Source organism: Rhinatrema bivittatum, chromosome 8, assembly GCF_901001135.1.
Source record: "Rhinatrema bivittatum chromosome 8, aRhiBiv1.1, whole genome shotgun sequence".
Lineage (NCBI taxonomy): Eukaryota > Metazoa > Chordata > Amphibia > Gymnophiona > Rhinatrematidae > Rhinatrema > Rhinatrema bivittatum.
In genome coordinates this window covers 22,918,188-22,944,407 of record NC_042622.1, presented here as the reverse complement: position 1 = coordinate 22,944,407, position 26,220 = coordinate 22,918,188, and the positions used below count along the sequence as shown (strand labels likewise).

The 26,220-nt window shown below is 49.0% G+C and overlaps 1 protein-coding gene across 1 annotated transcript; it reads left to right on the top strand.

Annotated features, from left to right (window-relative positions):
- FAM210B (family with sequence similarity 210 member B) lies at nt 1-24,363 on the top strand. The gene is made up of 3 exons (XM_029612353.1): nt 1-260; nt 15,442-15,617; nt 23,945-24,363. The coding sequence occupies exons 1-3, from the start codon at nt 84-86 to the stop codon at nt 24,159-24,161; spliced, it is 570 nt and encodes a 189-aa protein (XP_029468213.1). The 5' UTR covers nt 1-83; the 3' UTR covers nt 24,162-24,363.
- Nucleotides 24,364-26,220: the final 1,857 nt, after the last annotated feature.

The following is a 26,220-nucleotide window of genomic DNA, read 5'->3' as shown; positions in this document are numbered from 1 at the left end:
TCCCCGCTGACGTCAGGGGCGGGATTGCCCAGGGCACGCGGGGCTGCCTCCTTTCGCTCGGCCTCTCTCTCTCTCCGGCCTCCATGCACGGGCGGCTCTGGCTCGGCGGCTGCTGCTGGCCGAAGCGATGCGCCGCGGCCCTGCCGGGCTTAGCGTGGCGGAGGGGTGCGGGCCGTTCTGCGGCGGGGCCTGGAGCCCGGCACCCGCGGCCGCAGACGGCCGTGCGGGCGAGCTGCAGCCCAGCTGCCGCTGCACGCAAGGTGGGTGCCGGGCCGTGACTCAGCGCTCCTGGCTCTGTATCCGGTGGCGCTCCTTCCTTTAAACGCCAGAGGGTTAACAACGTGTGTGCCGGGCTCCCCCCGCAGCGAGGGGGGAGGGGCGGGGGTTACCGCGCCGAACTTTGACGGAGGCGTTTGGAAGCCGCGTTCTGTACCGCGCATGCCAGCCGCCGGGATCTCCCGCTGCCCAGCCCCCAGAATAACGCTGAGGGGCTAGGGGGAGGTCCGATCCACCCCCATCTTAAAGGAAGGGGGTTGCCGTCCTGCTTCCAAGTGTTAGGTGTTTGCGAGGTGGCTTATGCGTAGCTTTAACGAGGGAGGGTAGCCGAGGCTCTCCTATCAGAAGTGCGGTATATTTTAATTCTTAATTTTGGGTTTGCTCTGTGTTTGTGCGATGAAAAAAAACCAAAAAACAACTCATGCGGGGCGAGGGGCGGTGAAGGGTTGCAGTTTTGATATTGAACTGTGTTGAGCGAAACGCGACGATAACTTTTCAAACAGAAACATTTTTGTCCCACTTCAGGTTTTAGCATACCGATTAGTCTCGTTGTAGAAGGGGACGAAAAGCGCCACTCGTGGTGTAAACTTTATTGTGGACTACCCGCCCCGAAAACTAGTGGAGTCAGCGCTTTGTGGTGCTGTTTGTTTGTGCAGTTTTTCGGTGCACGTGTGGGATCTGCCGTGCCTCAGTTATTTAAGGATGTGAAAGGTGGGTCCACCCGGTGTCTGTGCAGAAGGTCCCTGGGTCGATCTCAGCGTTCACATCCCCCACCCATCCTAGGGATGGGGCAAAAAGGGGGTCATGGTCAGTGGGCAGAATCGGGGCCTGTGACTGTGGTTCCGAAAGAAGCTATGGGGCGAAAAAGTGTATAACAAAATAAATAGTACTCCTTCCCCCCCCAGCTCAGGACTGTCACTGCAGTGCCAGGCATCTGGGGTGTGGGGCCTCGGGGTGCCCAGGATCCTGAACCCACAGGTTGGCTACTTGCAGCAGGCACTCTGGGACCCAGAGCTCTCATTCAGGTGCATGGACCAGTCAGAATGAGGCAAGAATTAGCTCCCCAATGACTTTGTCTCCAGATATTGTAACTTTCTGGATCCTCAGATCAGGATTTCTGATGATTAACTTTTCTGTTTACCCCCATTTCATAAAAAAATAACATTCCAAGTGCCAGATGTCACTTGGTACCTTTACCCGGTATCTATAAGCAGAGGTGGAGCCTTGGTTGTTTTGGTGAATTAAAGTGGACAGAGGGGATGAACCATTGTACACAGCACATTTCTTATGCATATCCTCAGTATCTGCTGCTTGCGGCTTTTGGAGCCTGCTCTGTGTGCCAGAGGGACCCCTTGTTCTGACCCAGTCTGGCAGTTCATATATTCAACAACAAGGGAGTGATATTTTGTGTGGTGTGTGAGAGAACTTGGCTCCAGCTGATGCCCGTGCCAGTCCTCCAGAGTAAACCAGAATTTCAGGCTTTACTCTCCCCTCCGGTGGCAGCAGCAATGTGCAGGTTTCGGAGCAGTTAATTGCTTTTGGCTCAAAGTTGGTAGCTTGTGTTAAGTATTTTGACTGGACTTGGGTTTAAGAGCAGATGTAGAACTTTTGCCACCTTCAGGATTTTGCTTCAACTAATTGACTTGTTTCCTGGCACTGTGTGGCATTAAATTTGGGCAAGAGCCTTTTGTTAAAACAAAAAAAAGGATAGCAAAAGAACAGCAGCCTCAGTCTTTCTCAGTGTTAAATGAAGAAATATTGAGGTAATAGTTATTTTAGCGGTAGAATCACTGGGACCTTAAGGTAGTCACTTTCTCAGCTTGTGACTATATATAGAAACATAGAAATGATGGCAGAAGACCAAATGGCCCATCCAGTCTGCCCAGCAAGCTTTCACACTTATTTTTCTCATACTTATCTGTTACTCTGACTGCTGAGTTCAGGGCCCTTATTGGTAACTTTTGGGTTCTAATTTCCTTCCACCCCCGCCATTGATGTAGAGAGCAGTGCTGGAGCTGCATCTGAGTGAAGTATCTAGCTTAATTGGTTAGGGGTAGTAACTGCTGCAATAAGCAAGCTACTCCCACGCTTATTTGTTTACCCAGCCTGTGCAATTTAGTACTTGTTGGTTGTTGTCTGAATGTAAAACCTCTTTTCTTCAAACTCCCCCCCCCCCCCCCCTTGCCATTGAAGCTGAGAACTACGCTGGATATGCATTGAAAGTGAAGTATCAGGCTTATTTGGTTTGGGGTAGTAACCGCCGCAACAAGTAAGCTACTCCCACGCTTATTCGTGAATGCAAATCCTTTTTCCCACATTTCCTCTTGCTGTTGAAGCATAGAACAATGTTGGAGTCGCATTAACCGTGTGTATGTTTATTGATTAAGGGTATTAATCACCAGGTAGTAGCCATCATTCCCGCAAACCACCCCCATGCCTCTTCTCTTCATTCACATCCTCTAGACTTTATGGATCCACAGTTTATCCCACGCCCCTTTGAAGTCCTTCACAGTTTTGGTCTCCACCACTACCTCCGGAAGGGCATTCCAGGATCCACCACCCTCTCCGTGAAGAAATACTTCCTGACATTGGTTCTGAGTCTTCCTCCCTGGAGTTTTAAATCGTGACCCCTGGTTATGCTGATTTCTTTGCAATGGAAAAGGTTTGTCGTTGTCTTTGGATTATTAAAACCTTTCAAGTATCTGAAAGTCTGTATCATATCACCCCTGCTCCTCCTTTCCTCCAGGGTGTACATATTTAGATTCTTCATTCTCTCCTCATAAGTCATTCGATGAAGACCATCCACCTTTTTGGTTGCCCTTCTCTGGACTGCCTCCATCCTGTCTCTGTTCCTTCGGAGATACGGTCTCCAGAACTGAACACAGTACTCCAGGTGAGGCCTCACCAAGGACCTGTACAAGGGAATAATCACTTCCCTTTTCTTACTCGATATTCCTCTCTCTATGCAGCCCAGCATTCTTCTGGCTTTAGCTATCGCCTTGTCACATTGTTTCATCGTCTTCAGATCGCTAGACACTATCACCCCAAGGTCTCTCTCCTGCTCTGTGCACATCAGCACTTCACCCCCCATTGAATAAATTTCTTTCGGATTTCCACACCACATATGCATGACTCTGCACTTGGCATTGAATCTCAGCTGCCATATCTTCGAACAATCTTCCAGCTTCCTTAAATCCCGTCTCATTCTCTCCACTCCTTCCGGCATGTCCACTTTGTTGCAGATCTTAGTATCATTCGCAAATAGACAAACCTTACCTTCTATCCCATCTGCGATGTCGCTCACAAAGATATTGAACAGGACCGGTCCCAACACCGATCCTTGCGGCACTCCGCTCATCACCGCTCTCTCTTCCGCATCAGTTCCATTTACCATCACACATTGTCTTCTGTCCGTCAACCAATTTGCTATCCAGGCCACCACCTTGGCACTCACTCCCAAACTTCTCGTTTCATTCACTAGCCTCCTGTGCGGGACCGTATCAAAAGCTTTGCTAAAATCCAAGTGGATGACATCGAGCGCTCTTCCTCGATCCAATTCCTTAGTCACCCAATCAAAAAAGTCGATCAGATTTGTCTGACAGGACCTTCCCTTGGTGAAACCATGCTGCCTCTGGTCCATCAATCCTGCTGCTTGTAGATAGTTCACTATCCTTTCCTTCAGCAGCAACTCCAGTACTTTTCCCACCACCGAGGTGAGGCTACCCGGCCTGTAGTTTCCAGCCTCCTCTCCGCTCCCACTCTTGTGAAGCGGGACCACCACCGCTCTTCTCCAATCACTCAGCACTACTCCCATTTCCAGGGATCTATTGAACAGGTCACACAGCGGAGCCGCCAGCTCATCTCCGAGCTCCCTCAGTATCCTGGGATGAACCTCATCAGGCCCCATGGCTTTGTCCACTTTCAGTTTCCCCAGCCCTTCCCATACATTCTCTTCTGTAAATGGAATTTCATCTACTCCACTCCCCTCCAGTTTCTTGTTAACTAGCGGCGGTCCTTCTCCAGGGTCCTCTTTAGTGAATACCGAACTGAAGTATTAGTTTAATATTTCTGCCATTTCTTCATCTGTCTCCACCCATTGATCCTTTTCACCTTTCAATTTCACTATACCACTTTGGACTTTTCTCCTTTCTCTGATGTATCTGAAAAATGTTTTCACCTCACTTAACCTCTTTGGCAATCCTTTCTTCTGCTTGACTTTTCGCTTTCTTGATTACTTTCTTCGTCTCCCTCAATTTTACCAGATATTCATCCTTGTGCTCCTCCCTTTGGGATCCTTTATATTTCTTAAACACTGTTCTTTTAGCTTTTATTTTATCAGCCACCTCCTTTGTGAACCAGATAGGTTTCAGTCTTTTCTTGCTTTTCTTTACTTTACGTTTCTAACATATATATTAGTCGCTTCAATAATTGCTCCTTTTAGTTTGGCCCACTGTTCCACATCTCTCGTTTTCTCCCAGCCTTTTAGTTCTTCCTCCAGGTACTTCCCCGTTTCAGCAAAGTCTGTGTTTTTGAAACACAAAACCGTGGTCTTTGTGCGACTTCTCCGTATCGTATTAGTGATTGAAACCATACTGTTTGATCACTGGTGCTGAGGTGGGCACCCACCTGGACATTAGAGTCATCATCTCCATTAGAGAGCACTAAATCGAGTATAGCACCCTCCCTTGTAGGGAGAAATATGACTAACTACCGGCCGAGCAGACTCTCCGTTTTCCCATGGGCAGGACTCTGGACTGATCTGAGGTACTACAGGAACGAAAATCAGCAAATAAGAACCAATTTTCCTTTCCCTGTACGAACCTGCATCAGTCCAGACTCCTGGGATGTACCAAAGCTTCCCTAACCAGGGAGGGACTGAGAGATGTACATGAATCCCAGGCTGGGCTTGGGTTCGGTGCTGGTGTATAAAAAATAGAGATTGGGTTCCCCAGCATTGCTTCTGCTCTTTAGGCTGACCGGGATGAGAACGTCTGGCCGGCAAGGAGCACGCGTGTCGGGGTCTAGAGAGAACCACAGCATCTGTGCCCTTTCAGCTGGGGCACTGTTATTACAGTGGCTGGAGCTAGATGGGCCGGGGTTGGCTCTGGGCAGCTGAAGGCTCGTGGCAGCCTGACGAGCCCTTCTCTGCCGTCAGCGTGGCTTGCTTGTGCTCTTCCTCTTGATGAAGCATCCTCAGTTCCTACTTTTCGACCTTTTCCACTTTCGGAGGTGCCCGGTACGGGTATCGCCCACAGTGAGTAAGAATTGGTACTTGTTGTGGTGTGCAGTTCATATTAAGCATTTAATCTTTTTGTTTGCTTTTCTCCTTTCCTGCTGTCAGAAAGGTCTCAGGGGTGTAATCAGCGAGAACAAACGCTTTGCATCTTGGGGCTCTGCACAGCCAGAAATATTGATTTATGCATTAAAAACTACAAGTGCTATCAGGTCAGACTTGTTGGGGAGGGGGGGGCAGTTGTTTACCTAAGATGAATGCAGAACTGGTCTGTATGTATCTTTGTCAGGGGACAAGGAGGTGGGAGGAAGGGAGGCAGATGGACAGCTTCAGATCCATTATAATATCATAATTACGTTCTCTGTTAGACTTCCTGTAAATTAATCATGCAGTGCCTCGGTGTCCTATAAATCTGTAATTCAGGTCCAATGCTCTTAATGATGGATTTCTAAGCCACCCGGTGAGCAGTGGGTTCTGCTCGGAGCTTGGACTGTTATTCAGGAAAGTTTAGAGCCCAGAGGGGAAAGGTTGCACTGCCAGAGACCAGCCGAGCTCTCAAGGGTGTTTATGGGCTAAGAATGCAGCTCTCTAGTCAGCCACTAGGAATGTACTTTACAACATTAGAGGTTGATTTTAAAAGCATTCCTCGTGCAAAAATGCCCACATTCGAGCAAGCGAGCAATGTGAATTTTAGAAAGCCACAAATGAAGCATGTGTACCCGTGCACACGTGAAGAAATAAGGGGGTGGAAAACAGGTATGTCATGGGAGCTCCGAGGCGGGGCCAGCATTTGCGTGTGTAACTCTCATATTTTAAAACCGAAAACTGCAGTGCACATATACAAGACATGCATTGCTTTACTGCTTCTCTTGATGAGGAGCAAATTTTAGGGCTTATAGGACAGGATGAGGTGTCAGGGTCAACTGGGTGGTGTGCAGGATGGTCTGACAAGACCTCGATATTAGCTGGACAAACTGGTGGACTAATTGGGAAAACTGGTAATGTGCCTCGTGCGAGTAGGTTTTTAAAGTCCACTTGCGCATGTGAAAGCCGACCATGTTCTACGGAAGACGCGTGCCAGCTTTGCTCGAGTAACCTCTTAAAATATGGAGCATGCTTGGGCCCGCGGTACGCACGTAATTTAAAGTTCCAGCGCCTCTTCGCTCACGCACCAGTAAGTGCATGTATGGGCGCATGTTCGCTCATTTTAAAATTACCGTCCCTGTTTCCAAAAACGCTCTTATTATATTTGCATTTAAATGAGTCGAGCCGTATTGGTGGAAGATGCAGGAATACGAGACGATGTATTAAATGCTGAGTTTACAGCTTAATTGTAACCTTGAGACGGTTCTGTGTGCAAATACTTGGGAGGCCTTGGTGAATCTTGCTCATATTTATAGTTTGACAACTGTACATCCACCTGCAGTTTTTGAAGAGCTAAGGCTGCACTGTAAGAGTAAGTTGAGCCTGGAAGGGTGATGTACAGTGCAAACAGTGGTGGACCGAGAAAGGAAGTCATTCTGTTTGTGACTTTTGATATTAGGAGATGATGAACTGTCAGCAAGCCTCTCTGCTTCCTTTGCGGTTGCCCTAGAATGCAGCAGTGTTAGTAAAAGGGGAAACTGTAGCTTCTTTTGCTGGATTGTAATTTAACATTATCAAGTATTGGCCACTTCAGGGGAACTCTTCGATGTGCTGTGATGTGCGGGAGCTGTATACGTCTTTCTATAGCAGATTATCTGTTCAATCCTCCTCAGTTGGTGGGAACCGAGCAACAGCTAAACATCCTCTACAATTTACACACGTCTGCAAAGGAATATTATTTGTTAGAGCTGAGATTTTGATATATCACACCTTGTTTATAACTGATATTTTGTGGTTATTGCTATTTTTTTTTTTTTAAGTATTATATACACAGTGTGGCATTGTTAAATCCCAGGCTTTTCCTTTGCATTGCTTGTTTTCTGCCTCTCTGAATCACATGCTGCAATCCCTGATTAATTACATCTGGCTTGCAGCCCAGGGGTTCGGTGAATTTAAGGTGGTAGATGCAGGAGAGGATTTTGGTTCTGTCAAGACTGCAGGGTGATGGAACCTGAGGTAGTGTTGATGCACTCCAGCTGGTGAACAGGTAGAGCAAACTTAAAATGGAACTAAATCGATGGCTTCTAACCTTTTCAGGGTGTTTGGGCTTGCCAGCCTCTGGCTGTGAATCACGGAAACCAGGTTCTTGCTTATTAGACTCAGCAGGAGCCTGAAAAATGCTGGCATGAGAATTGCTGTTATGTTGCAATGCCAGATAAAACCTTAGCAAGGTTCCCTTTCCAGAGAAAGTGGATTATGCTCCTCAAAAAAAAAAAAAAAAAATGTGCAATGCTGCAGTCTGTGCTAAGGCACAGAGAATTCTCCAAGGACAAGCAGGATGGTAGTCCTCACAACTGGGTGACTGCATCGGATGGAGCCGGGCACGGAAAACGTTTGTCAAAGTTTCTAGAAGCCTTGCCTGGTACATTGAGCATGCCCAGCATGCCGCTAACCACGCATCCATGCGGGGTCCCTCTTCACTCTCTTCTCTTCCGCGAAGCTGTCGCCATCCGGTTCAGGAGCTCGCACTTCTTTTGTATAAAAATTGTTTTTGTTTGCTTCCAGTGTATCTTGTAGGGTCCCTCACCCTCTTGTTCGGAGATTAAGTTTTTTTTGTCATTGCGGTCAATTGCCGACGGCACTTCCTCCGGGTACCCATCGGCCGCGCATCGCGTTCTTTTCCCGATGGCATTGTTCGGCTTCCGGTGCCTGCGGACTATATCCATCACAGAACCCCCATGAGGTCTGTGTTCTTTGCCTGGGGGTCTCTCATGATGTCCACATTTGTGATCTTTGCACCCAGATGATCCCGAAGGGGCATAGGGCTCGCCTCGACAAAATGGAGAAATTGTTTGGGGCCAAATGCTCTGAGCAGTTGTCAGGAACCTCCACCCCCTCAGTAAAGAGACCTGGCCTCTATGCCCCCCGAGCTCCCCTCCTCCTGTTAGGCCTGGTTCCGAAATTGGCACAGGGGACTAGCTGTTGGCCATCTCATCCCGCTCTCCGTCAGGTTCCTTGACATCTCCATCAGCCTCGGAAGGATCACGGGGATCGCCGGGAGAAGTCCAGGAAGCATCGACATCGATCCTCTTCTTCCAAGCCAGACCGTGAGAAGGCATTGACCTCTATGCCTCCAACGAAGCAGTCGAGAGCAGATGACTTCATCTCTTCCGATGCCACCAAGTGGCTCCCACCAGCTCTGGTGGAGGGATCTGTTCCCCTCCATCCAGAGGGTCCCCTGATTTCCACTGGCGGCAACTCACACCATGCTTTCCTCACAAGCATTCGAGGAGGAGCTAGAAAGGCATGTACAGGGCCTCAAGCCTCCGGTTTCCCAGGTACCACCTCAGGAGCCTGCTCCGCTGGTGCTTGCACCGTTGCTGGAACAGTTTGATATGCTGCTCAGTATGTTACCCACGCAGCCGGCACCGGTGCCACAAGCCCCTCAGAGGCCTCTGGGTACACTGCTGCCATCGCCACCGACCCCCATACCGGTGAGTGACACCTCTGAGGAGGACAGGCCATCAGGCTCAATGGCGGGCCAGAGGCTCGCAATGACTCTTCCCTGTCCAGCTCTCCCAGGGCTCTTGGGGTCGATTCCACCGATTCCTTCGGTGCCGATGGTGCCATTGGATCCCTTGAGAATTCAAGACCATCCAGTGCCTCCCTCGGTGCTGTCGAGGCCCAGGCTCCACGTTCAGGTGAGCCTTCATCCTCCTGCATCCCCAGAGGGTCGCAGCAAGGGGGAGGCCCCCTATGACCCCTGGGAAGGGGAAGCATCCGTATTTTCATTAGATGAATCGGAAGATTTACCTTCTGAATCCCCCAACCCCCCAGAGGAATGGCAACAATCCTCTCCCGGAGAATCTCTCCTTCACAAGGTTCGTCAAAGCCACTGCCGAGTCAGTCCCCTTTCAACAGTTGATGGAGCAGGACTCCAGACAAAAATGCTTGAGATCCTGCAGTTCATGGATGCACCAAAGGAGGTAGTGGCGGTACTCGTCCATGATGTTTTCATGGATCTGGTAACCTGCTTATGGGAATATCCCACCTCAGTGCCACCAGTCAACAGAAAAACCAATGCGGTATACCTGGTTCAACCTTCCACTGGGTTTGACTGCTGTCAACTCCCCCACCAAACGGTGGTGGTAGAGTCAGCCCTCAAAAAGGCTAAGAAGGTGCGCACCCATGCCTCTGCTCTGCCCGGGCATGAGCACAAAGCCCTAGATGCCTAGGGCCAACGGGAGTTTGAGTGCCATGCTGATTTCCTGCATAGCTGGTCATCGGCTGTACATGGTGCAGTATTCTTGGAAGTTGTGGCAGAAAGCCTTGGAGTTCAGTGAGCACCTGCCTCAACAGTTCAGGAGGATTTTCAGGTGGTCGACCAGCAGGGCCTGGAGTGTGACAAACACTAGGTCCATGCGGCTTATGAAATGTTTGAAACAGCCATGAGGTCGGCTGCAGGGGGCATTGGGGCCTGGTGTACAGCATGATTATGGGCCTCCAACCTGCGCCCAGAAGTCCAGGATCATCCAGCCGACCTGCCCCGTCCTGGGGAGAGCCTGTTTGGCAATCGGATTAAGGAGGCAGCAGCTCATTTGAAGGACTGTCAAGAGACCCTTCAACAATTATCAGTTAGTACCTCCAACATCCAGCCCACCAGAAAACCCGCGTGGCCATATCCGAAGCGGCTTTTTTACCGACCTCACAGCTATTATCCTCCAGCTGCAAGGTCTAGGTCTCAGAGACTGGTGGTAAAAACCAGGCAAAGGCAACCTAGTGCCCCTAGGGCACCCATGGCTCCACCACAAACCCTGCCACCAGATTTTGACTGCCGGCAAGAGAGCCAGAGCCAGCCATGGGACCCTGGGGGTCATTTCCAACTATTCGCGGATCATTGGGGTTCAATCATGTTGGTCAACTGGATCCTGTCCATCATTTTCCAGGGTTATGGCTTCATTTCTAGTGACTTTCATCCCGTTCCCCGCCGTTTCCCAATTGGGGAACAGTAGGAGATGATCAAATACTTTGAGTGGAGCTCTTTGCCCTCCTTTCCATGCAAACGATCGAGCCTGTGCTGACCGTCCAACAGGGCAGGGGTTTTTACTCCCGGTATTTTCTTATTCCCAAGAAAACGGGTGGCTTCTGGCCCATACTGGACCTGAGAGCTCTAAACCGATTCTTGATAAATGAGAAATTCAAGATGGTCTTGCTGGGTACCCTAATTCCCCTTCTCAAGGGGGGAGGGGGGGCTGGCTCTGCTCCCTCAATCTGCAAGATGCATACACCCATATCCCCATTTTTCATGGGGATTCACATTGCGTCTGATTTGTGGTGGGCTACCACCAATACCAAGTCCTGCCCTTCAGCCTGTTATCTGCCCTTCGAGGTTTTACCAAATGTCTGGAAGTTGTTAGTGCCCATCTTCGAAGGCAGGGAATTCATGTATTCCCCTACCTAGACGACTGACTCATCAAGGGTAGCTCTCACCAAGGGGCTCGGACTGCCATGCATCTCACGATCGACACACTGGAGGCCCTGGGATTTCTGATCAGCTGTCCCAAATCCCACAGTCAGCCGGCCATGCAACTGGACTTCATTGGGGCACACCTGGATACTGTCCAGAACAAGACCTACCTACCTCAGGACAAGGCAGAGACCTTAGTGGCTCTTGCACATCATGTTTCCGGCTGCAATCGGTCTCTGCTTGCCACTTGTGCCAGCTGTTGGTTCACATGGCGGCGACAGTGCACGTCACCCCCATTTGCTCGGCTACACATGCGCCATGCGCAATAGTCACTGCGCTCTCAGTGGTTGTCAGGCATCCCAGGACCTGCATGACCGCATCAAGGTCACGGACGAGCTACGGCAGTCCCTTCTATGGTGGACAATTCCCAAGAATCTGTGCGGGGCTTGCTCCACCCCAAGCCACGTTCACCACCGACTCTTCTCAGACAGGGTGGGGAGTGCATATTCTGGGTTATTGCACACAGGGTTTCTGGTCACCTCAGGAGACACAACTTCAGATCAACCTTCTGGAGCTGAGAGTGGTTCTTTATGTCTTACGAGTGTTCAAGGAGCTTCTCATGCACAAGGTAGTCCTGGTGCAGACCGGCAATCAGGTGGCCATGTGGTACCTAAACAAGCAGGGAGGAACTGGGTCATTTCCTCTCTGCCAGGAGACAGTCCAGGTGTGGACATGGGCCATTGACAACAGTATAACTCTCCAAGCAGTCTACCTTACGGGAGTGGACAACACCCTAGCCAATATCCTGAGTCGGACATTCCGACCACATAAGTGGTCCCTTAAGCAGGAGGTAGCAACCCACCTCTTCAGCTATTGGGGAACCCGGACATAGACCTGTTCGCCTCCGTGGAAAACAGGAAAGTACACCGTTTTTGTTCCCTTGGCAGGAGGGGCAAAGGATCGATAGCAGACATATTCTCGATCCACTGGGGGATGGGCTTACTTTACTCCTACCCACCCCTTCCCCTCATCTCCACGATACTCCAGATGTTGCAACAGGATCAAAATTTCATGATCCTAATCTCTCCCTCTTGGCCCCGTCAAGTCCGGTATCCAGTGCTTCGGGAGCATCCCCCAATCCATCTGGGAACAGCACCAGACCTCATCACTCATGACCAGGGCTGGCTCTGCCACCCCAACCTGTCGACCCTGGCCCTCACAGCATGGATGTTGACCAGCTGATGGTAGAGGCCCTTGGCCTATCTGAGAAGGTATCCCGTGTTCTTCTGGAGTCCAGGAAACCTTCCACCAGAAAATCCTACAATCTGAAATGGAAATGGTTCTCCCCCTGGTGCGAGGGTTGCGGCTTAGATCCCTTCACTTGCTCCCCTTCTGCTCTTTTGGACTACCTGTTGTCTGATTCTGACTCCGGCCTACAGACCTCATCAGTGAGGGTACACCTCAGCGCCTTAGGAGCATACCATCGGGATGTGGACGGTTCTGCAATTTCTTGCTATCCGTTTGTGGACTGGTTCATGAAGGGTTTCCTTCAATTGAAATCTCCCATCTGTCCCCTGGCAGTTTCCTGGGGTCATAACGTGGTTCTCTTGCAACTCATGAAACCCTCGTTTGAGCCGTTGCGCTCTTGTGACCTTGAAGTACCTTTGTTAGAAGGTGCTCTTCTTGGTGGCGGTCACATGTGCTCGCAGGGTAGGTGAACTGCAGGCTCTGGTGTCGTACCCACCTTATACGAAGTTCTGTCATGACAGGGTGGTCATGTGTACATACCCCAAGTTCCTACCCAAAGTAGTTGAGTTCCACCTCAACCTGTTAATCATACTGCTGTCATTTTTCCCAAGGCCTTACGCTCATCACGGTGAATGTGCTCTCCATACTTTAGACCAGTGATGGCTAACCTATGACACTCGTGTCAGAGGTGACACGCCGAGACTTTTTGCTGACACGCGCAGCGTTTCGTGGACTATTGGGAATTTTTTTTTTAATCGGCTGCGCCGAGCCTTTAAAACTAGTTTTTTAGTATCCCTCCACCCCCCCAATGCCCCTGGGCGCAGCAACAGGCAGATAGGCAGGGCCGCGGCCCGAAGAAAAGATCACGTTTAAACGCGCTGATGCTCCTCCTCCTTCCTGCCTGTGTGGCCCCAGAAGTAAACGTTGCCGGAGCCACGTGGCCTGGAAGGAGGTGAAGCATCGGCACGTGCAGAAGAGGAACAGCGCTTGCGTTTACGGGCAGCTGCGAATCCCAAGTTGCAGCGGCCTGAGAAGAGGAAGAGGCCTGGTAGCAGGGCTGCCGCAGAGCCCATCCTGCGACGACCCGCGAAGAGGAGGCCCAGAGGTGAGAGAGAGAGGCTGAGGGTCTGTAGAGGGTGTGTGTGTGCGTGTATGAGATGAGTTGAGAGATTGTGTGTGAGAGTGAGGACCTGAATGTTTGCAGAGACGGCATGTGCTTGAGCAAGACAGCATGTGAGAGTGAGAGAGCGCCTGTGTGTGTGAGAGAAATACAAGTGAGAATGAGAACCTGTGTGTCTGAGGGAAGAAGATGGAGAGAAAAGAAACAGAAAAAAAGACAATATAAAAGGAATTGGCAAAAAAATAAGAAAGGGAAGGTGGGAAAAAAAGCCTGTGACCAACCAATTAGAAAATGAAGATCAGACAGCAAAGGTAAACAAAATAAATTACTTTTTAGTGATTGGCACATGTAATCTTTGGGAATGTGCAAGAATAGCGCTTTCTCTATGCGGATCTCACAATGTACGAGATCAGCATGGAGAAAATGGAAGCCCACGGGGCCTGCACAGAGGAGGCAGCAGAATGGGCTTTAGTGTCAGTAGCAGCAATCGGCACCTCCCCAATAGCCATGCGGCATCAGTGGCAGCAGAGGAATGAGAGAGGTTCTGAGGTTGCTGGCAAAAGAGAGGGGGGTCTGCCTTTAGTGTGTGCATGTGAATGAATGGGATTCTGCATGGGGGTGTATGTGTGTGAATGCATGGGTGCCTGTGCGTGAGAATGAATTGGTGCCTGCCTGGAGGATGGAGCGGGAGTGGTGTGAAAATGAATGGGAGCCTGCCTGGGGGGTGTGTGTGTGTGGGAGCCAGTGAGTGTGAGAGCATGAGTGTGTGTGAGAAAATCCAGGGGAGTAAGAGTTTGGGGGGGGGGGGGGGGGGGGGGGAGAGAGTGTTTTAATTGAAGATTTAGCCAATGAAATTCAGCAACAAAAAAATCACTAAGCAGGTAAGGTAAAGAATTATTTGTTTTTGCTTTATTAATAAATACAGAACATATATTAAAATTATAACTTTTTGTTATTAATATTAGAGCTACAAATATCACAAAATTATGGATTTATCTAGAAGTGACACACCACCCGAGTTATGCTCTGTTTTTTTTATGAATTTTGACACACTGAGCGCGAAAGGTTGGCCATCACTGCTTTAGACTGTAAGAGGGTGCTTGCTTTCTACCTGGAACGGACGGCGCCCCATCGCACCTCCACTCAGCTGTTCGACTCGTTTGACAAGAACAGATTGGGCGTCACTCTCTCCAAACAGACACTGTCCCAGTAGCTAGCTGATTGCATTACCTTCTGCTACATGCAGACGGGTCTACAGCTTGCTGGCCATGTCAGAGGTCACTCTGCCCGGGCCATGTCTGTTTCGGTAGTGCTCTTGTGGGCAGTTCCCATCCATGAAATCTGCAGGGTGGCAATCTGGAGTTCCCTCCACACTTTTGCCTGCCATTACTGCCTAGACAGTCTGTCGGCAGGGCTCTCATTTCAGACATCCTTCCTCCAGAACATCTTCCAGCCATAAGGTCCCAACTCTGCCTCCATGTTCCCTGTCTTGGGTGACGGCCTGCTCCTCTACTTGCTGCAGCTCCAGTTGTGCACATTGGCACCTGTTCTTTGCTTAATTTGGAGAGGCCTGAAGCTATTTAAATCACCCAGTTGTGAGGACCTCCATCCTGCTTGTCCTTTGAGAAAGCAGAGTTGCTTCCCTGTAGCAGGTGTTCTCCAAGGACAGCAGGATGTTAGTCCTCACAGAACTCACCCGCCTCCCCACAGGGTTGGTTTTCCTCATGGTATTCTGTTTTTTTCACTTTTCACAATGAAGAGGGACCACGTGTGGCTAGCGGCATGCTGGGCATGCTCAGTGTGCCAGTCAAAGTTTCTAGAATCTTTGTCAAAAGTTTTCCATGCCGGGCGCCATCCAATGATGTCACCCAGTTGTGAGGATTAACATCCTGCTGTCCTTGGAGAACATCTGTTACAGGTAAGCTACTCTGCTTTCTCCCAAGTTATGTGCATACGCATCGTGTTTTCTGCAATTAGAGAGAAGCTTTGCTTTCAACCTTTTCTTTCGTTTAGGAACCAAGCGGGGATACTGGAAAGGGGGCCACAGATCCCAACCGTGGCGAGGAGAAGAAACCCAACAAGTCCCAACAGCTGAAGCAAGTCTTCAAAGAGTATGGAGCTGTCGGGGTTTCATTTCACGTTGGAATCTCCTTAATGTCTTTGGGAGCATTTTACCTAATCGTTTCAAGGTATGCTGCCAAATGAAGGGAAAGCGGCTTCCAGAGATGGATGTCCGGGGTTCAGTCTAGCATTCTCAGCCTCCCCTCTCCCCGTGCATAGCTGACGCATCCCCCTTGACAGCAAAGGCGATGACCCCCCCACCAATAATTTGATCGAAGGCAACCTGACCATGTGCTGTGACAGCCCTGCATTGGGTTATTCTAGAACCCAGCAAATCTTCGTTCACTTTTGCCTAGCCTGTTCACATCTTATGCTTTCCTAGCTGAAGGGGGGAGGACTCGTCTCTGATTTCCAGCTGTGGCGCTCTGGTTCAGCTGCCAGTCTGCATAACAGGCTGTCATGCTTAGACTGCTTCTCCCCACAAGTAACAAGGAGGGATAATATATTTTTTTTTCTTAAGATTGGAGCTAACATGAAGCGTGACTCGTATTTTATTTTAAATAACGTATGAAGCACGAGCACCCATTCCGTTCTTTATTGCGATTTCATGTCTCGCCTGCCTTTCCACATCTCAAAGTGAGTTACAAAGAAAATTAGTTCCAAATGCAAAGCATTAAAATACAATCAAATGTAAAGGCACAGTGAAATAGAGACAGTTATTAGAGATACATGTTAGACCTACAGTGGAATACAGAAACAGTTTCGAAATGCAGCAGCCTTCAGTTTTGGCAGTAGCAAGATGCCAAAATGTAGCACTTTGTAGCAGTTTTATGCTTTCCTCCAGGGCGAGGCGAAGGCCAGGGCATTCCTTCGACAGCCTTTCAATTGCTGCTATAATTCAGGAATATGGGGCTGTCGGCCTTTTAAAAGGGGTTGGTGAGGAGAGAGGTGCAGCAGACTAGGACGGTGGTCTTAGTAGGAAGAGACAGAGAGAGGACACAGATGAGCGTGGGAGAATGATTCGGCATTCTAAACCAAATATTTAGGTTTTTGTTTTGTTTTTTTTTTAAAGGTTGCATCGCTACTTAATGAGAAATGCAGAAGAATAGTGAAGACTGCTTTCCTCTACTATGTCCACAGCTGTCTGCCCCCCCCCCCCCCCCCTTGTGTATTTAGTGGCACGTGATTAGTGCAGTGTGCAGATAACCTGCATGAACTAGTAAATACAGATGGAATGAGAAAAGCTGGTGTCTTGTGCTCATAAATTGGTTTGAACACTTTTTTTTTTTGTTTTATACAATAACTGCCTATTCCTGAACATACCCAGATCAGTCCAGAGAAGTGGGTTGTGTATCCCTGCCAGCAAGTGGAGTCAGAGAACAATTAGAACTTTGGGCACTGCTACATAATGAGAGGGCCACCTGCAGTCCCTCAGTATTTCTCTGACTCCAGCAGGTGATAGGGTGCATCTCCTGCAGTCTTTAGTTATTTTTTATTTAATTAGTTTGAATTTAATTTTATGGTTTATGGTCGCTTCCTGAGGTGTTAGGTGCCTTCGTGTGCCATCCCTCAGTAGAAGCCGGGAGTCTGGGGAATTGGATATTCCTGTCAGGGTTTCGCCCGCCACAGTTCGGTGACTGACGACCAGGGGCTCCTGGCTACTCACCACCGTCTCTGCTACAGCTGCTCCCTTGTCTCCTGCAACAGCTTTTCTCTGTGTCTTGGTAAAGTTTAATTTAAAAAAAAAAAAAAAAAAAAAGCTGTTTTCACTGCGGCTGACTGACAGTCTTCAGTGCTGAGGTAAGGAGAGGTTCAGGAGGGACTGGGTCTTTTAAGGCCGGCCAGGGATGCTGTCAGCAGTGTTCCCCTCAGCTCCCGGGGCTCCGGGTCATTTTCTGAGGGCAAAGGTGAGTTTTTCTCCGTGTACCTCGTTTACTCGCCGCTTCCCTGCTGGGGGCCTTGCGATTTCACTATAGACAGGTTCCTTTCCCGCGGCACGGCTGTGCAAGTTTTTTCTCCTCAGCAGGTAGTCTCTTAGCCCACCGCACGAAAAGGTTTTTTTTCCCAGCCGGGCCTGACTGAAATTTTCTCCACGTTACAGTACCAAGCGTTTCTTTTTTTATTCGCACCCTTTTCTATTTCACTTCAGACTATCGGCCGGCGCGCTGCTGCGGATGGGAACAGAATTGGAGGCCTGCCGCACATGTGGGTCATGTGGCCAGGCGTTGGATGCGGCCTCCTTATGTGCAGCGTGTTCCCCGGGGTTAGAGGGCTCTTCAGGGCTTCTTGCCTCCTCCCACAGGGAGGGAACATCTGTTTCGGCTTCGCGGGAAGAGGATTCTCCGCCTGTTCGAGCCCCGGTGAGGGAAGGCCTCACTTTGGGAACTGATGATATCACCCCAGCTGACTCTCCAGTGGGGGAGGGGGACCTGGAGGGGTTTCCCCCAGAATTTGTCCTCCTTATGCACCAGGCTTTCCTGGCAAGGAAACGCTCGGCGATAAAACGGCCCGGTCTCCTGGGCGCAGGATCAGACCCACCTGAGAAAAGAGGTCTGGGTACGGACTCTTGTCAGTGCCTCTCTGATCAGGCTCATCCAACAGGGGATTCTCCCCAGGGTACACGAGATCCAATCCTGGGGTCTGGGGCAATGCCGGCTTCTGGGGTCTTAGGGGCGGCAGACCCGGATCCGTGGCCGGATCCAGCTGATGTGGATACTGAACCGGATGAGCCCAATGACCCTCCTGCGGAGGGGGTGACCACAGTGTGGTGCGTCTGTTCAAGCGGGATGAGTTAAGACCCCTTATTCCCCAGGTCCTTGAAGTTCTGGGACTTAAGGTTTCTCAAGAAGAGTCTGACAACGATGGTGTCAATTCAGTCCTCGATGGCATTAGGGGTGTCCCACAACATCTTTTCCTCTGCTTAAGAAGGTTCGCAAACTAGTGACCCGGGAGTGGGAGATTCCGGCTTGAAGGTGGGCAGAGCTATGGTGAAACTGTACCCGTTATCGTCTGATGTTTTGGATTTACTGAAGATTCCAAAGGTGGACGCCGCGGTCTCTGCAGTCACGAAAAAGACCACTATCTCGGTTGCTGGGGCAGCTGCCCTTAAGGATATGCAGGACCGCAAGCTGGAGATCCAGTTGAAGCGAGCATTCGAGGTTGCCGCGCTAAGCCTTCGGGCGGCGGTTTGCGCTAGCCTCATGCAGAGGGCCTGTCTGTGTTGGGTCCAGGAGTTGGCTGCCGGGGCCAGTACTGGCGACAGTGGGGCTCTGCAGTCCGCCCGCCTAGAAGCAGGCATCTCTTATGTTGCAGATGCTTTGTATGATCTGGTGAGGACCTCGGCGAGAGGTATGGTGTCTTTGGTGTCAGTGAGGCGTCTCCTCTGGCTGTAAAATTGGGTGGCGGATTTGTCCTCCAAGACCAAGCTTTGTAATCTACCTTTTAAGGGCAAGCTCCTCTTTGGGGAGGATCTGGATCAGCTGGTAAAGCTGCTTGCCGAATCCAAGGGCAATCTGTTGCCGGAAGATAAAAGATCTTCTAAGAAAGTCTTCCTTTCTCGAGCTAGGTTTCGGGACTCTCGCTGCTTCAGAGAGGGTAGATACTCCGCACCTTCTGCTTCTAAACCTGCTTCGGGGCGCCAGCAGTCCTTTCGAGGGGGTCGCCAGCCCGGAAGAGATTCGGGACATCTTGGTGCAAGAAGTAATAAAAAAAACCCCCAAAACCCCAATGAAGCCACGAGCACCCATTCAGTCGTCGAAGCTGTCGGAGGCAGATTATCCAACTCTTACACGGAATGGGCATGAATTACATCAGACCGCTGGGTCTTACAAGTGATCAAAGACGGGTATGAACTGGAGTTCTCGCGCCCAGTCCGGGAGGTTTTTGTGGAGTCCCGAGTGACCTCAAGTGTCAAGCGGAGGCAGTCCAGGTGACTCTACAATGACTTCTCGAGCTCAAAGCTATTGTCCCAGTTCCGGAGGCTCAACAGGTCAGTACTCAGTGTACTTTGTGGTCCCCAGAAGGAGGGCATGTTTCGGCCCATTCTCGATCTGCAGAAGGTGAACTGTTGCCTTTAGGTTCTTTGCTTTCGTATGGAAACCCTGAGGACAGTGATGGCTGTGGTTTGAAAAGGGGAGTTTCTCGCTTCTCTGGACCTCACAGAGGCATATTTACACATTCCGATCCGGCTGAATCACCAGAGGTTACTGTGGTTCAAGGTCTTAGGACGACACTTCCAATTTTGAGCCCTCCCATTTGGTCTCGCAACAGCTCCTCGCACGTTCACCAAGGTGATGGTGGTGGTGGCGGCCTTCCTTCGTCGGGAGGGAATCTTGGTCCACCCTTACCTGGATGACTGGTTGATTCGCGCAAAGTCTCAGGAGGACTGCGAGAAATCAGTGCACATGGTGATGTTCACATTGCGATCCCTAGGTTGGGTAATCAATGTGCAGAAGAGTCACTTGGAACCCACTCGGAAGTTGATTTATCTCGGAGCACAATTCAATACCTTGCTGGGCAAAGTGTTTCTAGTGGCAGACTGAATAGGGAAGTTGCAGGAACAAATACATTCCCTTCTTCGAAGGAACAATCCCACAGTGTGGCGGCATCTTCAGGTCTTGGGCTCCATGGCTTCAACCTTGGACTTGGTTCCTTGGGCGTTTGCTCACTTAAGACCTTTACAGCGTGTGCTTTTGTCTCGCTGGAGCCCGGTGTCGGAGCAATTCCATCTACCAATGCCTCTACTTCCAGAATCCAGAGCCTGTCTGTCATGGTGGCTGTCACTGGACAATCTGGAACGGGGGATGGATTTGGACACTCTGAACTGTCTGATAACCTCCACTGATGCCAGCCTCTCAGGTTGGGGGGTGGTATGTGCAGACAGGTCCACCCAAGGGCTCTGGTTGGTGATGGAAAGATCCTGGTCCATAAACCATCTCAAGACCAGGGCTGTACGTCTGGCCCTGCGGGCGTTTCTTCCCTGGATTCAGGGCAGAATGGTGTGAGTCTTCTTGGAGAATGCTACAACAATGGCGTACATCAACCGGCAAGGCGGGACTCGAAGTCCCACCATCTCAAGGGCATTATGTTCTTATGTTCTTATTGCCGCATCCCATGTCACGGGAGTAGAGGATGTGCAAGCCGATTATCTCAGCTGTCAGCAACTAGACCCAGGGGAATGGGAAATATCTCTCGAGGCGTGGAATCGCATTTGCGCCAGATGGGGAACTCCTCAGCTGGATCTGATGGCAATGCAGGCGACGCAAAAACAGTTCATTTTTTCAGCCGTTGCCGAGAACAGGGCTCGGTGGACATAGACGCTCTCGTGTGTCCTTGGCCCATGGGGATTCTGCTGTATGCCTTCCCGCCCTGGCCCCTCATAGGTCGGTTTTTCCGTCGCATAGAGTGGCACCTGGGAAGAGTGATTCTGGTGGCGCCGGAGTGGCCACATCGTCCGTGGTTTGCGGATCTGGTACACTTGGCTTTAGAGGGTCCACTTCAGCTGGCTCATCTAACGTGTCTGCTCCGTCAGGGGCCCATATTTTCGGATTGGGAGGATCGCTTCTCTCTCGTGACGTTTTTGAGAGGCGACGTTTACGCTTGAGGGGTTATTCAGAACAAGTCATTTCCACCCTCCTACAGGCGAGATGTCCAGCCACCTCTATGGCCTATGTGAGAGTTTAGAAGCTTTTTGAGATGTGGTGACATCAGCGTTCCTGCAACCCTTTAACGGTGCATGTTCCTTGGGTGCTTGACTTTCTGCAACAGGGCCTCGCTAAGGGTTTGGCATTCAATTCCCTTCGTGTACAAGTTGCAGCTCTAGGTGCCTTGGGGGAAACTTTGACGGCTGTTCGCTGGCAGCACATCCGGATATTGCTCGGTTTCTTAAGGGGGTCAAACATTTGCGCCCTCCCATCTGTTTGGTGTGTCCAGATTGGAGTTTGAATTTAATCCTGTGAGTTCTATGTGGCGCAACTTTCGAGCCTCTTCATGGAGTTTCCCTGAAAGATCTGACTTTGAAAACGGTGTTTTTGGTGGCCATTTGCTTGGCCCGTCGGATCTCAGAGTTGCAGGCGCTGTCTTATCTGGATCCTTTTCTTCGGATTTACGACGATTGGGTATCATTACATACGGTTCCGTCCTTTGTCCCTAAGGTGGTATCAGCCTTTCACGTCAATCAAACCGTGGAGCTTCCGGGGTTCCCTAACTGGTCCCAGGAGTCTTCGCAGAACAGAGACCTTCACCTTTTGGATGTGCAGCACGCCTTATTGTGTTATCTGGAGGTTACCAATGACTTCAGACGTTCTAATCATTTGTTTGCTCTCTTTGGTGGCCCAAAGGGGGACAAAGGGTCAAAGGCGACATATCTCTGTGGATTAAGGAAGCCATTTGTGCGGCATACATAGCCCGAGGGCATCAGGTGCCTTTGGGTCTCAGAGCTCATTCCACTAGGGCTCAGCCTAACTCCTGGGCAGAGTGTCAGTTACTGTCGCCTCAGGAGATCTGAAGGGCGGCGGTGTGGTCGTCTATTCACACTTTTATGAAACATTACCGATTGGACGTTAAGGCTTCTGATGAACCATCCTTTGGGGGGAAGAGTGCTTCGTGCAGGTCTTTTGGGTTCCCGCCCAGTGTAGGGTGGCTTGGGTACATCCCACTTTTCTGGACTGATCTGGGTATGTTCAGGAAATGAAAATTGGTTCTTACCTGCTAATTTTCGTTCCTGTAATACCACAGTCCAGAGGCCCACCCCTTTCTTCAGATACCAAAAGACTGTCTTGGTCAGAACCTGCTTAAGTTTTTTTTATTGTTGAAGCTCTTTTTTTGCAGTCATGATTCATGGAGCAGTTTTTAGCAGTTGCTCAATCTGGTTTTTGCCAGCAACAAAGTGGTAGTCCAGAAATTTGGTTGGGTGCTACCCTTCGTTATTTAGTTCTGTTAACATGGGTTTGGGTTCAGGTCAATACTGAGTGACTGCAGGTGACCCTCTCATTATGTAGCAGTGCCCAAAGTTCTTTGCTCTCTGACTCCACCTGCCGGTAGGGATACACAACCCACTTCTCTGGACTGATCTGTGGTATTACAGGAATGAAAATTAGCAGGTAAGAACCAATTTTCATATTTCTCATGCATCTCTCATCCATTCTCATAGATGGAGGCCCGTGACCTTAGCTGTGCAGGTTTTCACGCAGAAGTTGCACTTTTTCGCACCTAACTTTTCTACTGGGACGCCATGCATGTGAGCCCGGCAGAAAAGTTACACACACCATTATCTTACAAGCCTCTTTGCAAAAAAAGAGATGTAATTATCTTTTTTTTTTTTTTTTTTTTAAACATAAAGAAACAGCCCGTAAAGCTATTTTTGCACAGTTTCCACAGCATTCTTCATTAATTAGCTGCATTGCATGATTTTGCATCAACGCAGCCCATTAAGTTTAAATACAGTTTTGCACATTGCAGACTAAATCCTTAAGTTTTCTACCTGCTTTGTTGGAAGGGAGGGACAGGAGCAAATGCAACAGCTGCTGTAGAGGGGAGAAGTGACACTTACCTCTGATTTTCTTAGTCGTGATGAAACGAGGAAGAAATACAACCCGATTTTAGTATTGTAGGACCAGCTCTTTCAGCCACTGCATAGAAATGGCCGTATTCAGTGGATTACTAATTCTTAGTACGGATTTTTACAGGCAATGACTGTAAAGCCTGCATTGGGTTTTGATAAAGAGGAGTGGCTGTGGAAAAGCTGCTTTACAAAAAAAAAAGTCCCTGAATTAAAAAAAAAACTGAGAATGTTACTAGTTTTAACTGTCAACTTAAATATCAAAATTGTTATGGTTACTTTACATAATTATTTGGGATCTACACAGTATATAATGCAATATAAAAATGTGGGACTATAATTTGTTTGGCGTTCCAGTATAGAGGCGAGAGCTGTAAATGCATAGGCACCTGCCAAACCTGGAAAGGGAACAGAGTAACATAGTCAGCAGATAAAGACCAGATGGTGCATCCACTCTGCCCAGCAATTTGTTTATGGTAGTAATTGCTAGAGATGTGAATTGTTTTTTGTGTTCGTGTCATTCTTCGTTTTTCGGCCGCCACAGGAAATATCGTTTTTTTGCGGTTCGGGTCTTTTTTTTTCACGAAAAATCATTTTTTCAGTTAGTGCGCGCTAACAAAAACCGTTTAGATTTTGTTATTTTTTGTTAGTTGAAATTTTCCAATTTGGCGAAAACGAATGCACATCTCTAGTAATTGCCGCTCCATGCGGGTTATCCCCATGTGCTATGTTAAGAGAATGGTGCCATTAAAGAGGGGAAAAAATGATCCGAGCCTTTTTTTTTTTTTTTTTGAGTTGAGGGGGGATTGACTGAAATCCTTTCTAATTTTGTTTTGCATTGGACTAAGTGTGGTTTGTTTTTGTTTGTTTGTTTTTTTTTACCCCTTTCTTGTCTAGTGGTGTGGATATCGCTGCCGTCCTCCTCAAGATTGGGTTCAGTGAAGCCGTGGTGCAGTCTAAAGTTGCTGCCGGCACAAGCACCTTTGTGCTGGCCTACGCCATCCACAAACTGTTTGCTCCGCTTCGTATCAGCATCACGTTGGTTTCGGTGCCGTTTATCGTCAGATATTTCCGCAAGATTGGTCTTTTCAAGCCTTCAGCCCCGAACCCATGACAAAGACTTCAGGCAACAACGGCAGCTGGAAATCTCCCAGAATTTCATCATACACAGCTCCTGCCCTTCATTAGTGATCATGGCTGGAGAGCGTTGACCAATGCTGTTTTTATCCTGCAAAAAAAAAAAAAAATTCAAGCTAACTTTGGTCATGATTGGCTCTATGCAAAGTAGTAGTAAATCCCTATGGGACAATTCTTTGGGAACTTGAGTTTTGCTAAAGTGGTGCTATATAGACTGGGGGTCTATAGCCATGGGCCCAGCGAGTCACAAACCTATGGTGAATGCCCCTGAGGCTTTGTGAATCCCATGATATTTTCCCAAAGGGAAAATGCATCAAAACTTAGAAAATGATGGCAGAAAAGGACCAAATGGTAGCATCAGCTGCGCCATACAGGTCACCCTCATACTTAGTTTTCCAAACCATGAAGGTCAGGGCCCTTGTTGTTTGCTATCTGAGTCCAGTTCCTGGTTACCTCTTGTCGTCGAAGCAGAGAGCAATATTGGAGTTGCATCAAAAGTATCAGGCTTAGTGGTTAAGGGCCCTAACAGTCCCATCAGCAAGTTACCCTCATGTTTACCTATTTGTTTTCCCAGACCGTAAAATTCATGTCCTTGTTGGTTGCTGTCTGAAACTAATTCCTCATTTCCTCTTTTCCCCCTGCTGTTAAAGCAGAGAGCAATGATGGAGTTGCATCAACAGTGTGAAGGCTTATTGGTTAAGGGTAGTAACCACCACACCAGCAAGTTACCCTCATGCACTCTTTTCTTCAATGCCATCCTCTAGCCTTTAAAGATCCACAGTGTTTATCCCATGCCCCTTTGAAATCTTTCACCATTTTTGTCTTCACCACCTGCTCTGAAAGGGCATTCTAGGCATCCACCACCCTCTCCATGAAGAAATATTTCCTGACGTTGGTTCTGAGGCGTCCTCCCTGGAGTTTCAATACATGACCCCTAGTTCTACTGATTTCTTTCCAACAGAAAAGGTTTGTCGATTGTGCATCATTAAAACCATTCAGGTATCTGAAGGTTTGTATCATATCTCCCTTGTACCTCCTCTCCTCCACGGTTTACATATTTAGGTCCTGCAACCTCTCGTAATTCATTTGGAGACCCCCCACCATTTTTGTTGCCCTTCTCTGGACCGTCTCCATCCTATCTCTGTCCCTTTTGAGATACGGGCTCCAGAACTGAGCACAATACTCACCAAGGACTTGTACAAGGGGATAATCACTTCCCTTTTCTTACTTGATATTCCTCTCTCTATGCAGCCCAGCATTCTTCTGACTTTAGCTATTACCTTATCACACTGCTTCACCATCTTCAGATCACAGACAATATCACCACATGGTCCCTCTCTTGCACCATGCACAGCAGCTCTTCACACCCCCCCCCCCCCCCCCCGTCTCGTACAGCTCTTTTGGATTACTGCACCCCAGATGCAGGACTCTGCACTTCTTGGCATTGAATCTGAGGAATCTTAATATTAATTTTTAGATGCAGTGCCTTAGTGCTCTCTGTATATGTGTCAGATAACATCATAGATCAAGCACTGTGATAGGCATGTGCTCAGGAATGTGATCATGGTCCGTATCCTATAGAATTTGGACCAAAAAAGTACAAAAAGTAAAATGTAGGCGTAACAGAGAGAAGAATGGTATAAAGACCTGACTGAAACAAAGGGTACTTCCACTGACATCTAGTTCTGCTAATTTTTGGCAGCTAGCAGATTAGATGGAGGTGAAGGACCGCTGTGCATGGAGCAAGAGAGGGACCTTGGGGTGATAGTGTCTGTGATCTGAAGACAGCGAAGCAATATGACAGGGCGATAGCTAAAGCCAGAAGAATGCTGGGCTGCAGAGGAATAACCAGTATGGAAAAGGAGGCGATAATCCACTTGTACAGGTCCTTCTCCCGGGTCATCTTTAGTAGAGATGAGCTTCGTTTTTTTTGTACCGGGTCGTTTTTTGTCGGACACTTCAGGGTAAAGTTTGTTTTTCCTCTGTTAGTTTTTTGGAAAAACAAACAAAAAACAAAACGGGGAAAAATGAAACGG